Consider the following 14,091-nt stretch of genomic DNA (forward strand, 5'->3'; position numbering starts at 1 on the left):
TGCAGGTCTGTGAGGGGCATGTGGGCGCACATGTATGTCCTTGCTTGGCACTAGCTTGTGAGAGGTGGCAGGTAGGTGTCTGGCCGGTGTGCACCAGAGGTAACAGTAGTGATGGGGGGTATATATGGAAGGTGTCCACATGTGTGTGGGAGGGTAAGTTTTTTGTGTCAGCTTGTGGGGGGGACATCAGTGGGTGGGAGATACAGACATGTGCCTATGCTCTCAAGAGTTACCACCTATGCTCAGTGTGGGCGCAGACCAGTGGCTCTGGACAGTACCCTGGGGACACATCTCACATCTGAGCATAGGTGAGCAGGGCTGGGTAGTTGGGCACTGCCCAAGGCTACCTGCTGAGGGAGTGTTCTTCACATCTCATCGTGGGTGCGGGTGTTTACTGTGACAATCTTCCAGCAGCCCCCAGGAGCAGCTGTAGATAAAGGTGGGAGGGGCTGGCCCCTCTCCAGGGGGGCTCCAAGTTGGCCATAAGCTGTTGTCCAACTCCTTCCCAGGAGCTTCAGTGAGGTGCCCCCACGCCCCCATTTGGGACCCTCGGTAGGCTAGTGGTCTTTGCCAGGGAGGCATGTGTGCGTAGAAGGGCCAGCACAAGCTAGCTCCATGCCAGGAGGGAGGGGGAGGTGCCTGGTGCAGGGTATTTACCACACTGGACCCGGCCCCAAGCACTGACCCTGTACTCACCCATCCAGCTCTCAACATTCCTATATTATGGCCAAGGACGCTAAGGCACAGGGAGGTCAAGAAACTCTCCCAAGGTCACTCAATTGATATGCTGGGAGCCCAAGTGCCTGGGTTCAGGTACCTCGCTGGGTGACACCCAAGAGGCACCTCCCTCCAGATCCCACCCCTCTGGCCCAAGAAAAGAAATTGCTCCAGAGTCTCCCATCTCTCTAGCACCATCCATTCTTCCTTTTGGCAAAGTTCTTTCCAGAGCCTGTAAGCATGCTATTATCGTCATCCTCAATAGAACAAAACAAAAACAACCTCTCTTGGCTGGCTACTTCTCTTCCTCCCTCTGCAGCAGAACCACTGGAAAGAGTCGTCGGTGCTGCTGTCTGATTACTCTTATCACACTCTCCTTCAACTCCCCCAGCCCCCAGTGCCACTGGCCTCAGGGTCACCAGTGACCCCCACCTCGCTCCACCCAGGTCCCCTCCTTGATGCGCCTTCTCCTGGCTTCCTGAAGCCCCTCTCCTGGTTTCCCCTCCTTTTTACCTTGCACCTCACATCCAATCCCTCAGCAAATCCCCTCAGTTCTGTCCTTAAAGTCTACCGGGAGCCGATCCCTCCCACACCTGGCCTGCCCCTCAACCCGAGCGTGGGCCCCAGCGGTCCCTGAGCAGGTCCTGAGCAGGGGTCACTAAAGGGGCCTCCTGACTGGCCCCCCAAGTCCGCCCTGGCTGCTCTAGGCTGTTCCTACCCAGCTGCCCCCGGGATCCCGTAAGCCAGCGCATGTCATCCTGCTCAACACCCGCGGGTGCCCCCAGAGTCTCTGGCCCTGCCTGGCCGGTGGCTTCTGGCCACTCCCCGCCCTGGGCCAAGCCACGGGCCTCCTTTCTGTGGTCCAGGCTGCTTCTCTGCGCTCTCGTCTTTCCCGGGTCCATCCTAATCAACGCTGACCAGTCCTCCCAGGCTCCTACCCCTCTCTATCCTCCCATCATAGCAGAATCAGCTTCTCGCACACCACGCGGTGTAGGGATTCAGTGTCCTCTGTGTACTGTGTGTCTGCACCGACGCGACACGGGGCTGGGGTCTCGTCCTCGCTGCTCCCAGCACCCGGCGGAGACCGCACATAGGTGAGGGGAGACGGACGGCGCAGAGCTGCTCGTCCCAGAAGCCCACGCGGCCGCCCTCCGCAGTCCTCCGCGGCCGCCGGTGGGCTCCGAGCAGCTCGCGAGACGGGGGCTGGAGGGGCGGGGCGTGGCCACAGCGTGGGGCGTGGCCGTGGGTGTGACCACAAGCGTGGGGGCGGGGCCAGGGCTGTGGGCGGGGCCCAGGTGAGCCGGGAGGCCCCGGACCGAGGGTGGACTGTACCAGCTCCCCGGCGGGGGAGGACGGCCGGAGCAGCCTACTGGCGGGGGCTTAGGTACTACAGGTGCGTCCAGGGAAGTGGTCTTCCTGGGCGGCGGTCCAGCATTAAACAGTGTTCCCAACGCCTCGAGGCCCCCGATGCGGAGAGCGGCGCCGTCCTCCACTTCAGGCCTTTCTTCCCCGTCCTGGTCCCAGTGGTTCTCGCCAATGGGCGGGGCGGGAGGGCCCCGGAAACCGGCTCGTGCACTTCCGGGTCGGCGAGCGCGCGGCGGCGGCGGCAGCGACGGCTGGGCCTAGTCGTGGCTCTCGTTCGTGCGGCGGCGGTGGCCAGCGCCCGGGAGCGGCCGGCTGGGCGCCAAGTTGCCGGGTACGTGCTGGGGCCGCGCCCGCCCCGTGGTGCCCGCCGCACTCCGGCCTGGGGCCGCCCCGGGCGCCGCGCGCTTTGTCTGCGGCCTGCCCCGCGGTGCGAGGCCTGCCCGCACCCGCCCCGGGCAGGAGCGGCGGGGACGCCGGGCGGCGGGCGGGCGCGGAGAGCGGCCCAGGCGGCGGGCGGGGAGCAGCGGGGACCCGGGGCCGGCGCGGGGAGGCCTCGCACGAGGCTGGGAGGCCTGCAGGCAGGTTTCCGGGGTGGCCGCCTTCCTGTCTCCGGCGCCTCGTCCCGTGACACCGCGCCCCCTGTGCTGTCCCCGTCCCCTCTCTGCGAGCGAGGTGGGACCTTTTGCTAACTGTCCAGTTCCTGGCCGTCGTCGCTTTCATCTGTTTGCCTGTGTCTTGGCAGCCCCGTGAGGTTGACCGGCTGGTATCCTCTTCCTTAACTCATGTAGTCTTCGTAGCGAGCTCTGGGGAGGAGGTACCGTCCTTCCTGTTTTACAGATGAACCGCTTGGAGCCCAGAGAGCTTAAGTAGCTTGCCAATGTCACACAGCAGCTGAGTGTAGAGCCAGGGCACTGTGTTAACCAGGCCCTGATTCCTGGTCTACACTCTTTTTTGACAAGGCTCATGTCACAGCATTGTGAGCTTTGGAGTTTATCTACCCTTCTTGTCTCTACAACATTACAGCGGTAATCTGCCTGGTGAGCCAAATTCTGGAGAGAACCTGAGGCTGAGGTGAGGTTAGACTTGGGACCTGGCACACCTTCCCTCTCTCTGGACCACTTGGGTTTTTTTCTTATGGAAAGAACGTTGAGTCAGAATAACAGTAGCTGCGCCTTCCAGTGCGATCTTTGCACCAGACCCGTGGCAAGGTCCTGGCAGGGCGAGCCTGGCTTTCGTCCTCTCAGCAGCCCCCCGGCATGGACTCTTGGTGGCCTCTCAAAGGCCACTTTACAAAGACCTTTATCAGCTCTAGCTTTTTGGCTTCCCTTGCAGTTTACAGTTTCAAGGTCTCGTCACCTCTGTGGCAGATGATGAATAAAGAGTGACAGCACTGGCCCGGTGTGAGACGGTGGACCCGGCACCTTGCCCAGGGCCTGGCGATGAGCGCGCAGGTTCTGGTCCTGGCACAGTGGCCAGTTACCACACAAAAGACTCTTTTGGTTTAAGTTCCCCCCTAATCCCTCCAAATCTGGGGCTGAGCAGGAGAGCCACAGACCACCGTCAGCACTGCCAAAGGCAGCCGGCAGCCTGGGGTGGGGACACACGTGTGGGCTTTCCTGCAGAAATGGCTTCCTGGCCTGTGATCTGGAACATTTGGGTGGAGAGGGGGATAGTGAATCCGGGCAGGCATGTCTGAGCTGGGGCTGCAGCTGGGGCCAGGAGGTCCCAAACTAGAGTCCCCATTAACACCGTGTTCTGACCACCTTGTTCATGAAAGGGAACGGTAGTGCTGGGGGTCCCTAGTGTGGTCTTGGTGTTTGCATAGCTGCCTGCTCTGGAAGACACCTTTGGTAGGGTTCTTTTCCTCGGGTGCTGCCAGCAGTGACTGTTGAGGGATGAGGCAGGGAGGGATGTGGCTCAGCCTCACATAATTGGGACTCTCCCGCCACCCTGGTGGAGGGGTGTAAGGAGGCTTTGGTACTCCCCAGCAAGGACGAGGCCCTCGGGACCTAACCCCACAGGTCTAGGCACTCATGGATTTCAGCTTCATTCCTGAGCTGGTATTTCTGGCAAGCCCCCAGGTGCCGTACCCCATCATGGCCTCACTGACCTCTTTGGGCAACTGTGAGGCAGGCCCTGCCACTGCCCCTTGCGTGCGGACCAAGGGAGAAACCAGGAGCTCTTTGTTCATGCTTTTGACCGTGCACATGTGACACTTGTCCTCAGGGTGAGGATGTGTGCCCGAGAACTGCCCCAGCTGTGCTCTCTTAGCTCCTAGGCGGCCTCGGAGGTTTACATCTTCTGGTGTCTGCAGTGTTCCCTGGCAGGTTCACATGTGTATTTGCTGCCGTGATGGGCCGTGTTTCCCCAGGACAGGAACTGTGCTGCATCTAGTAGGGGCAGGGGAGGTGTTGGAGCAGGCGTCCCAGGATCACCTGTGGAGTCCAGGGGACCGTCACAGGTCCTCTTACCTGAGTGCTGCAGCCACGGGAGAGGCGTCATCCTCCTGGACAGCTGTGGCACTGTCACCTCCGTCGGTCTGTGTGTCTTCAGGAGTCAAGGCCAGGACTTGGGTGCAGGACAGGCAGGGTCCCTGCTCCATTGCTGAGTCACCAAGCAATGGGGGTGCAGACTCTGAGTTGAGTGAGACTGTGGCTGATTTTCTTAACCTTGGGGCACTAGGTGGAAGAAAGGCAGTAGCCTTAAGGGATTAATGATTCTGCAGAGGCACCTCTCCGTTTACTATGTCCAGGAAGAAGCAGCTTACGGCAGTTGACAATTTCGTCAAATTAACGTGCCCTTGCCATTTTAGAAAACATCATCCTGGAATCTGGGGTTTTGTGTGGGAAGCAAGGCACTCTGGGCCCTGAATCCTCCCCTAGCCCATTCAGGGGATTGGCTCTGAGAGCATCTGTACCACGGCCTTGGTGACAGCCCCTCCTGCGGCTGGCGTGATGTGTGTGAAGCTCGCAGTGCGAGGCACACAGCCTGTGGGAGAGGAGCCTGCGGGTGCAATCCAGAACTGAGAGCCTCGCCTGGCTCCTGGGCATGCCGCTGGCGGCCTGACCCGCCTTCCCCAGTTCTGCTTCGCCTCTCTGCCTTCTGGTCTCCCGTTGACCTCTTCCCTCCGACCATGGAGACTGGACTTGGTCACAAGCATGCTGTGCCTCTGAGCTACTCAGGGACTGACTCCCTGTGAGAGGTGTTTCCTCTAGGGGTCACCTGGGAAGGGAGAGGAGTAGCAGTGCTGAGAAAGGAACCCCTCTCTGGGGACCCAAGTGGGAGGCCCTGGTGGAGGGGGACTGTGTCTCCCTACATTCCTGAGGTCGTTTGTGTAGATCTGCCTTGTCCTTGCAGAGTAGGCAGGACAGGTGTCTTCACCTGGAGATAAGGAGCCCAAGAGTGGGTGGACATGGCAGCTGAAAGGCAGAACCCCACCTCTGCTCCTCGCAGCCCCGTGCTGCTCCTGGGCAGTCAGAGCAACTCAGCCACGCCCCGTGGACACTTCCAGGGTGAGGTCAGAGAGGCTCAGGGCTCAGCTAGTGCTCACGGCCTCCCAGTGAGGGTCAGGTGAGCAGAGGCCAGGCTGGCCAGGCTTGGCTGAGAGTGACGTGTCGGGGGAGTGTAGGGAGAGGGCCCTGCTTGTCACTTAGGCCCTTCTGGCAACTACCCTATTGAAAGCCCAGCTTTCCCCGAGTGCATGATAAGCCAGTTTCATTCATGGGGGCATTGGGATTCCTTGGGAGTGTTGAGGTGTCGCAGGTGCCTAATGAGCAAAAATGTCACTGGTCTGAGACTTAGGTTCATTGTAAGTTGAGATCTCACTTTGAATGTAGTTCTATAGGTGGGAATCGGTGTGTTTTCTTGTGTGTATGCACAGCTTTGTGACTGAGGTTGCTTCGTGTGTGTTATATCTCACGGCTTGGCCTCCTTGTCCTACAGATGGACACTTAGCACCAGGGATATGATGTGTAGGGACTGACTGTCACTCTTTCAGATGGGAGCTTTGCAGCCTGGCACAGTTGGGAGTTACTTGACTGGTTTCTTTCAGAGCTGAACTCCAATGTCCAGCAATGGATGACGACAGCCTGGACGAGCTTGTGGACCGCAGCCCAGGGCCAGGTGGACACCCAGGACTCAGCTCTGCTGCCCTGGCCGGTGATACTGGTGAGCCGACCTCCTGCCCCTTCCACCCCGAGCTAGGGGGCAAGTGTTCCTTGCTTACGCCTCTCAGGTGCAGCGGGGGCCGCCTGTTGTCTGGGTTGTTGGCTCTTGGAAGCTGAGTTCTCTTTTGGGGCTTCTCTCCATGTGTTGCTTTTCAACTTTCCATCTTTTTAAAAGAATTATTCTTTGCTTTTAAATTGCAAAAGTAGTTCGTTCTTTTGTCTGATGTTTAAGACGAGCGATACCAAATGTAAGTAGAGCAAAAGGATGCTGCATTTCCCCAGCCCATCCAACCCCACCGCCGCTAGGAGCCCCTTTGGCAGGTGCCTTCTGAACACCTCTGTGCGTCCGCAGACCAACCCTCACTCTGCTGCCACGGCTCTGACGCTACCCTGGGCCTGTGTTTTCACCCTGTCGGTCTAGCAGACAGCAGTGACGGTAACAGTGAGGGCTTCGAGGATGACACGGGCAGTGAGCACAGCGATGGCACCGATGGAGAAGATGAGGAGGGGGACCTGGAAGACGGATCTGGTGAGAACATGTGCATTTGAGCGGCTTCTTTGCGTCTCCTCTCGCTGTGACAGTGACAGCTGTTTATAAAACGTCCTTGGTGAAATTGTGGCCTGCCGAGGGGTGGGAAAAGTTGGGGAGAAAACCTTTGCACAGTGGGCCTCGTCCAGCAGTCCCCTGCAGCAAGTCCTCATCTCTAGCCGGCACGATGGCTCACTTTTGTTGTAACTCTTCCTTTCCGAGTTCAGTTTGACAGCACGACTCGATAGTCTCTTCTCTGGTGACACAGGAGATTAAAATGTCTTAGAGCATGGAGCAGCACGGGCTGAGGTGTTTCCAGACTGGACTTCCTGGCAGAATGAGCAGAGGGTCTTGGTGAGCCCCTGCCCCAACGCCCCCCAGGTCCAGGACAGGCTTAGCATGATGCAGGGTCTGCCATGGCCAGAACCACCTGGCCAGAACTCTGGGCAGGCAGGCAGCTCCATCCTGTGGCTCGTTCTCGCTCCTCTGACTGAAAGCCTTGAGAGAATTGGCAGATGCATGAAATGACTTCATTGAGAAATCCCAGCACGTTTCTGGTCCTCGCTGGTGCCATTGAACTTCTATGCAGGGAACAGTGCTTCAAAGGGCAGGCGGTGCCGCCCGAGGGCCTTGCTGTTCCGCTCCGGGTGCACTCGCACTGCCTCCTTCCCTGTCCCTTCTGGCCACCCTGGCTGGTGTGAGGCCTGCAGGGTCCCCAGGCTGGACTGCCCTGTCCCAGCCCAGCTCTGGTCAGCTTCCTCAGAGGCCCTCTACCGATAGGGTGCAGACTTTGGAAGTTTGGCTCATCACTGCTTTCTTTCTGATATAGTTGTCGGGCCAGCAGATGCGTGGTCCTGAAGCATCTGCCGTGGTCTATTTGTTGGTCTTTCAAGCTCTCTGGTTACCAACATTAGAATGTTCCAGAAAGGTAACCCCTCATATTTGGGACACTGCTCATGAAGGAACAAGATTGATACAACGTGAGTAGTGTGAGTTTGCAGCTTTGTGTGTGTTGGCGACATATTCTTCCAGAGTTAGATTTTGAATGCTGAACAGGGGCATGAGATTCTGTCTTGAGTTTGCAGGTCACAAATATGGCTCTTCTGCTGTTTCCCAGGATGGAGCTGGGCGGTAGGCTAACCTGCACTTGGCGTTGACAGGGCTGAAAGCAGAGGACCTTGGGTCCTGTCAATTCATCCCTTAAGCAGAGGTTGGAGGCCTGTTGGATGCCAGAGAGTCAGGGCAGGCTGGAGGGAGGGCGGGAGCTGGCTCAGCCAGGTCCTTGCTGCCCCTGAGCTCACCATCCAGCAGCAAAGATAGTGGCATAAGGAAGCAGTTATGGTTCAGGGTAATGGATGCCAAGAGTGGTTGCACAGGGGCGTCGCAGGAAGGGGAAGGGCTCTGTGGACCTGAGGTGGTAAGGAGAAGCTTCCAGAGAAAGGCACATCTAAGCTGCGATCTGAAGGACAGCAGGAGTTAGCCAGGCAGTGGTGGACATGGGTCAGGGTTAGAGTGCTGTGAAGGGACAGTTGGCACACAGCCGAGTGCCCAGGGGGGAAGGAGACATGGGCACATGGCCTGCGGATATGAGGAGGCACCTCATGAAGGAAGGCACTGCAGGGGCGCTGCTCATGGCGTCGGGTATGTAACCTTTCTAGCACGCTCCCAGCACCAGTCTTTGAGACAGGTGACAAAGTAGCTATGTCTCTTTTGTTGTAAGTGCCGGCAAATTGATTCTGACGCCTGGCGCCCCTGTGGACAGCAGAGTGGAACCTGCCCAGTGTTCTGGCCTGTCCTCTCACCTTCCGGCGCTCTATCAGACAAGGCTGCACTGCTATGCACAGGGTTTTCGTGGCCAATTTTTTCAGAACCGGGTGGCCAAATCCTTCTTCCAAGTCTGTGTAGTCTGGAAGCTCCTCTGAAAACCTGCTCACCGTGGCTGACACTGGTGGTACTTGACATACCAGTGGTTTAGCTTTTAGCATCACGGCAACACGCAGCCATCACAGTATGACAACGACAGACCAGTGGTGTGATTCACTGACCGGGAAACAAACCTGGACTGCAGCGATGTGAGCACCAAATCTTAACCACTCGTCCCTGGTGCTGGCCTGTCTCTGGCTGGTGGGCGGTGAGTTAGATGCGGAGTGAGTGTCTCTAGGGCATTGCTGCATCCCCACAGGCCTGGTACCTCCAGGTCCCCCTTCTTACAGCAGCCCTCTCAACTCATCCTGCTGTTTTTCTGCCCTAGTATTTATTCCTGAAAATCACTCGCTTGTATTGCTCTTCGCTGAGTCTCGGACTTTAGATACCACCTGGGCGCGCGCACATTCCGCAGGGAACTCACTCATGGCTGGTCTGCTCACCAGCAGCCCTTCCCTGCTCAGCCTTGTCTTGATGGCAGGCCTTCGTTCACCTCCATCTCCTTCCAGTGTGGTCATCGTGGGAGCTGTTCCCTTCTTGGAGACCCTGCCCTCATCTGCACTGGGGTTTCGAGGTCCGCCGCCAGCTGCCACGCCAGGCTGGTGCCCTCATCTGCACCTTCCTTGGCTTGGTCCCTTGTCTAGTCTGGGCTGACTTCAGCAGCCACTGAGAGGGTAGGGAACGTAGGTGGCTCAGGGCCTTCGTCTTTATCCACCCACCCGTGCCATTGGTGCTCAGTGTTCCTCAGAGACTTCAAAGGCATTGCTTTGTGGGCAGAGGCCCTGCAGAGGAGTCAGGTGGCCCTCAGATGGCCAGTTGTCTGCCTTTCCTTCTGTTCTTGAGCCTTCCATAGGAAGAATCAGATCATCTGGCCTCTACCTTCTTCTGCCTCCATGGCCCTTAGCAAAGCAGGGAAGCTGAACAAAGTCAGTTGTCATTCTGCTTTCCGCTTGCTGTCTTCAGGGTTCTGTGGACACCAGTTTTATTGGTTTTCTCTTGCTGTGTGACAAATTGCCACAAATATGGCAGCTTAGAACAGCACGCTCATTATGTCAGTGTTTCCATGGTCAGCAGTCCAGGTACAGGCTGCTGGTCCTCTGCCCTGGTCTCAGCTGGCTGCTCCTCCACGGTCCTACTTATTGGCAGAATTCGAATCGTTGCGGGTGTAGGGTTGAAGTCCTGTTTTCTGGGTGGCTGTCGAGTGGGGACCATCCTCCGCTCCTAGAGGTTCCCCTCAGTCAGCAGTTCATACCAGCTGTTTGCTCTCTCCTGCCCTAGCAGGAGCGCATCCCTCTGACTCCCTCTCTGTAGCCAGCTGGAGACAGCTGTGCTTCTGAGGAGCTCGCCTGGCTAGGCGGAGCCGGCGTGGATGATCTCCGTCTGCAATGTAGCAACAGGGTCATGGACGCTAGCCCATTATCGAGACTGATCCTGCCACACCTCTAGTCTGCCTCTACCATCCATATGAACTTGTATTTTTGTTGCAGTGGAGTTTGGGCCAGAGAGAAACTCAGTGCACACGTGTTGACTCCACCATGTTGGTCTGCAAACATCTCCCGACTTTTCTGCTGGTCAGGCTCCAGCCTCCAAACTTCTCAGAAATGGATCAGAACTGTGGGGGCCAAATTGCCTAGTTGGGAATCTACATCCTAAAATAAAGGAAAATAAGAGATCTACGAGGGAGATCTTTCTGAAGGCAGATGGTTCATTGACACCACATCTTGAGAAGGGTGTTGCGAGTGCATGGGCCATGGTGGCCGCTGTCCTGAGCAGGCCTTCAATTCACCCAAGCGTCTGAGATGTAGGCTGGCCCCTGGGGGCTGCCCTACCTCCAAGGCGGGGGCTTGAGGACCTCCTGTTGTTGCTCAGCCAGTGTTGCGTCCCCTTAGCTTGGAAGCAGCTTCAGGTGAAGTGCCGGTGACAGCCACACCTGGTGGGGCTGTGGGAGGAGGGGATTTGGGAGTGTGCCTTCTTGAGTGCAGCTGCAGCCTTCTGTTTCCAGTGCTGCCATTCACGAAGTTACAATGTTTCTCTTTCCCAAGGTTCCGAAGATTCCGAAGACGACGACGGTGACGTGGAAGCATTAGTGGCAGTAGCGGATACTCAGGGGGAGCTGGAAGCCGATGACATATTTAATTCTGATGATGATTCCGAGAGCTGCCCAATTTGTCTCAATGCTTTCAGGGACCAGGCTGTGGGGACACCAGAGAACTGTGCCCATTACTTCTGCCTGGACTGTATCATGGAATGGTCCAAGGTGAGGTGGCTTCTGTTTAGGCTTCTTCCTCCCTTGAAGATGGCCCCTTTCTGTTTGTAAGTGCCCAGCCTGAGCCCAGCCTCTTGCTGGATCTGCTTCTCTGCTCTGCCGCAGAAGTTGGAGCTGCAGGGTCGAGTTCTAGCTTGGTCTTTGCTTCGCTCCACGCAGTTGGCTCTCGGAGTTGTTGGTGGAGCTCCCTGTGGGGTGTGTGCTCCTGGAGCACTGGATGAGGAGGCAAGAGAGAAGGGAGTTATTTATGGGCCGCTGTTCCCCAGAGACCTGGCTGCTGAAATCTTGAATGACCTGGGGGTGATGTGCAGCCAGCAGAGTCACCCCGGGTGCGGCGTGCGGTGGCCCTGCACAGCGGGATCATCTGAGCACGGAGAGTGTGAGTCATTCAGCACTGAGTCATGATAACCAGCAAAGAAAGGGACCGCCCTGAAAACCGACGAAGGAATTCACCAGAAACATGCAATAAATTTCATGAACTTTCAAAGCAATACCCACCGTCCAGGTTTTTACACTCTTTATCGTGAAAAATTTCAAAGAAGTAGAATATTGCAAGAAGGAGGGATGCAGACTCCTGTGCTCATCACCATCTTCGAGGACCATGAACTTTGCCTTTCTTATTTTCTCTCATCCTTCCCCCCATTTGTCACTTTACCAACATGGAGACTGTGTGACAGTGACAGATCCCCACACCGTCATCTCCCCCAGCGAGATTGATAGTAACAGTCCAGCCTCTGACACCAGCCCTGCCTGCCTCTGGGTTCCCAGGTGGCTCAAAAGCATCCTGTGTGGTGAGCTTGTTGGAACCGGGCCGTCCTCGGGGCCGTGTGGCTGCCGGCTGCTGGTCGCCGTGGTGTCGTTTGAGGTGTCTCTCTGCCTCTCATACTTCCTGTTCCTGTTCTCTGGTGGTAGATCTACAGCCCAGATTAGATTCAGGTGTAGACTTAGGGGGCAAGTGAAACCTATGTTTAAACTGAGGAAAGCAACAGGTGTTTGCCCTCTACTTTCTAGTCCATGTTATATCGGATTAATAGAAGGAGAAAATAAAGGCGTAAGTATTAGGTAGAAAAAGGGATTATTTGCAAGTGATGTTTATTAACATAGATGTTTTACAAATGAACCATTGGAATGTTAAGTTCAGCAAAATTGCTGGATACAAGGTTAACAAAGATTAAAAATCATAGTGTATTTATAAATAAGTCATAAAAAGATGTGTAAGGCATTTAAAGAGCTTTTCTAGAACATTTGAAGCCAAATGAAGAAAGACCACTTCCTGAAAGGGAAATCTCATTCCAGAGGTGGCGGTGGTGATGCAAACTTACCAAACCCTAAGTGGAGTGTCCAGAGCGCTGGATTGTGAAATCCATATAGGAGCGAGAGAAGATACCAAGAATTGCCAAGCTAGTTTTGAAAAAGGCAGAAATCCCAAGAGTGGCAGAGGGCCTGAAGAGACGGGCGCACCCTGTGGATGGCAGACAGTCTCATGCTGGGAGAGGGGGCTCTTCTGTGAACGTGTGTGAGGCAGAGAAAAAGCGGGCCTGGCTCACACCACGCGCACACACAGTGCCACATGGATTCAAGATGGGAGCTTGGAGAGCAATACTGCAGAGCCTCAGAAGAAAACACAGGCAGCTCTGGGAGGACAGGGAAGGACTCGTAACGAGGCGCATGGACGAAGGAGAGAAGATCTGCAAACGGGCCGGGAGTGCAGGGGTCCTCAGGGAGGAGACACCGCGGCCAGAAGGCTCAGAGGGAAGGCTGAGCTCACGGTGTGTGGGGAGGCTGGGAGCCCCCGGCCTTCTCAGACTACAGGGAGCAACACGTCCAGCCACAAGTTAGTGCACCATTACCCTGTGAGCAACAAAAGGAACGAAAGTCCGTCTGCCCAGGCTCGTCCCAGACGTGCACAGCAGCTCCACTTCAGCCCAACCGGAAACAGCCGGGAACAGATAGCCCTGGGGACCTGCCTGATGGTGAAGAGCACTGGGTTCAGCCAGAGCCCCAGGCTGAGGCCGAGGTGCCCGGAAGCCCGGAGCAGCAGAGCAGGGGCTGGTGGGAAGGGGAGGGGACCAGGGGGCTTGGTGGTCGCTACACGGGGTATAAGCCTGTCAGAACTCATTGAATCACACGGGTAGGACGAGCACATTTTATTGTATACAGTATATCTAACAAAGGCAGTTTAAAACTAAGAACTTACATGTGTCAAAACACTGTTGATAAAGGCACGAAGAAAATACTTGTGTCCATCTGATGAGTATCCTCACCATGTAGAGAAATCCTCAAAATTTGCTAGGAAATGTCAAACAGTCTCATGGGAAAATGGGCAAAGGATGTGAACAGAGGCCCACAGAGGAGGGTCCTGGCATGGCCAGTGACCCGGCTGGCCGTCTCCCGCCTTCATTTCTCTCAGCACTCCCCATTGACAGGCCCCATGCGTGTCTGCACGCCCTGCTTCTCTCGCCTCCTTTTCCAGGAGAGAGGATCCACGAGGCAGGGGTCCTGTCCCATCTCTTCTCTGCTGTGTCCCAAGCAGCTGATCACAGGGCCTGACACACAGGCATTCAGTAAATACTCAATTTTCATGTCAGGGATTGTTGACTTCTTTACTTTGAGTATGGTGTTAATAGTGAAAGTGATTCTATGAGATTCTGATGCAATCTTTATTTCTTGCAGAATGCCAATTCCTGTCCAGTTGATCGGACTATATTTAAATGTATTTGTATTCGAGCTCAGTTTGGTGGTAAAATTTTGAAGAAGGTAAGTGTGGATGCTGTGTGGAGACCCCCCTCACACCCCCGCTACATTCCTTGCACTGTTGCCTGTCTCATGGGAAAACATCCTTTCAGGAGTGGGTTTACTTTCCTGAAACGAGTCAGTGTTGGTTAAATGTGTGTTAGAATGTGCTAAAATGGCGTTTGCAGGCCTGAGCGTGGAGCCCAGTGCTGGAGGGGCAGCCTGCCCACCCGGCCCTGCCTGTTCTGGGTGGGTAGGCAGGCGGGGAATCGAGGGGTGGCACTGGTGTGGGCTCTCTCTCAGGCTTCCTTTCTCCGCTCCACACGCCTTTTCTGCATCTCAGAGCCTGTCTCTTCTCAAGCCACAGCAGCCATGGGGCCCAGGGAAGGTCT

General features: G+C 56.2%; 1 protein-coding gene across 6 annotated transcripts in view; it reads left to right on the forward strand.

The window, feature by feature from the left end:
* The first annotated feature begins 2,273 nt into the window (after window positions 1–2,273).
* The window catches only part of PHRF1 (PHD and ring finger domains 1), a 33,152-nt gene continuing 21,334 nt past the window's right edge, over window positions 2,274–14,091 (forward strand). For 2 of the 6 annotated variants that reach the window (XR_011495238.1, XM_070488455.1), the window contains exons 1-6: window positions 2,274–2,413; window positions 6,134–6,249; window positions 6,670–6,777; window positions 7,607–7,757; window positions 10,743–10,957; window positions 13,640–13,723. Coding sequence is in view for 5 of the 6 variants with exons in the window: in XM_070488455.1 (XP_070344556.1) it covers window positions 6,160–6,249; window positions 6,670–6,777; window positions 7,607–7,757; window positions 10,743–10,957; window positions 13,640–13,723 (648 nt within the window). In the remaining variant the exon portion in view is untranslated. The remainder of the gene's footprint in view (window positions 2,414–6,133; window positions 6,250–6,669; window positions 6,778–7,606; window positions 7,758–10,742; window positions 10,958–13,639; window positions 13,724–14,091) is intronic. The other 4 variants (XM_070488456.1, XM_044749657.2, XM_044749656.2 and 1 more) reach the window with 4 other exon arrangements.

The sequence above is a fragment of the Equus asinus genome, chromosome 17 (genome assembly GCF_041296235.1).
Source record: "Equus asinus isolate D_3611 breed Donkey chromosome 17, EquAss-T2T_v2, whole genome shotgun sequence".
In the NCBI taxonomy this organism is placed as follows: Eukaryota; Metazoa; Chordata; class Mammalia; order Perissodactyla; family Equidae; genus Equus; species Equus asinus.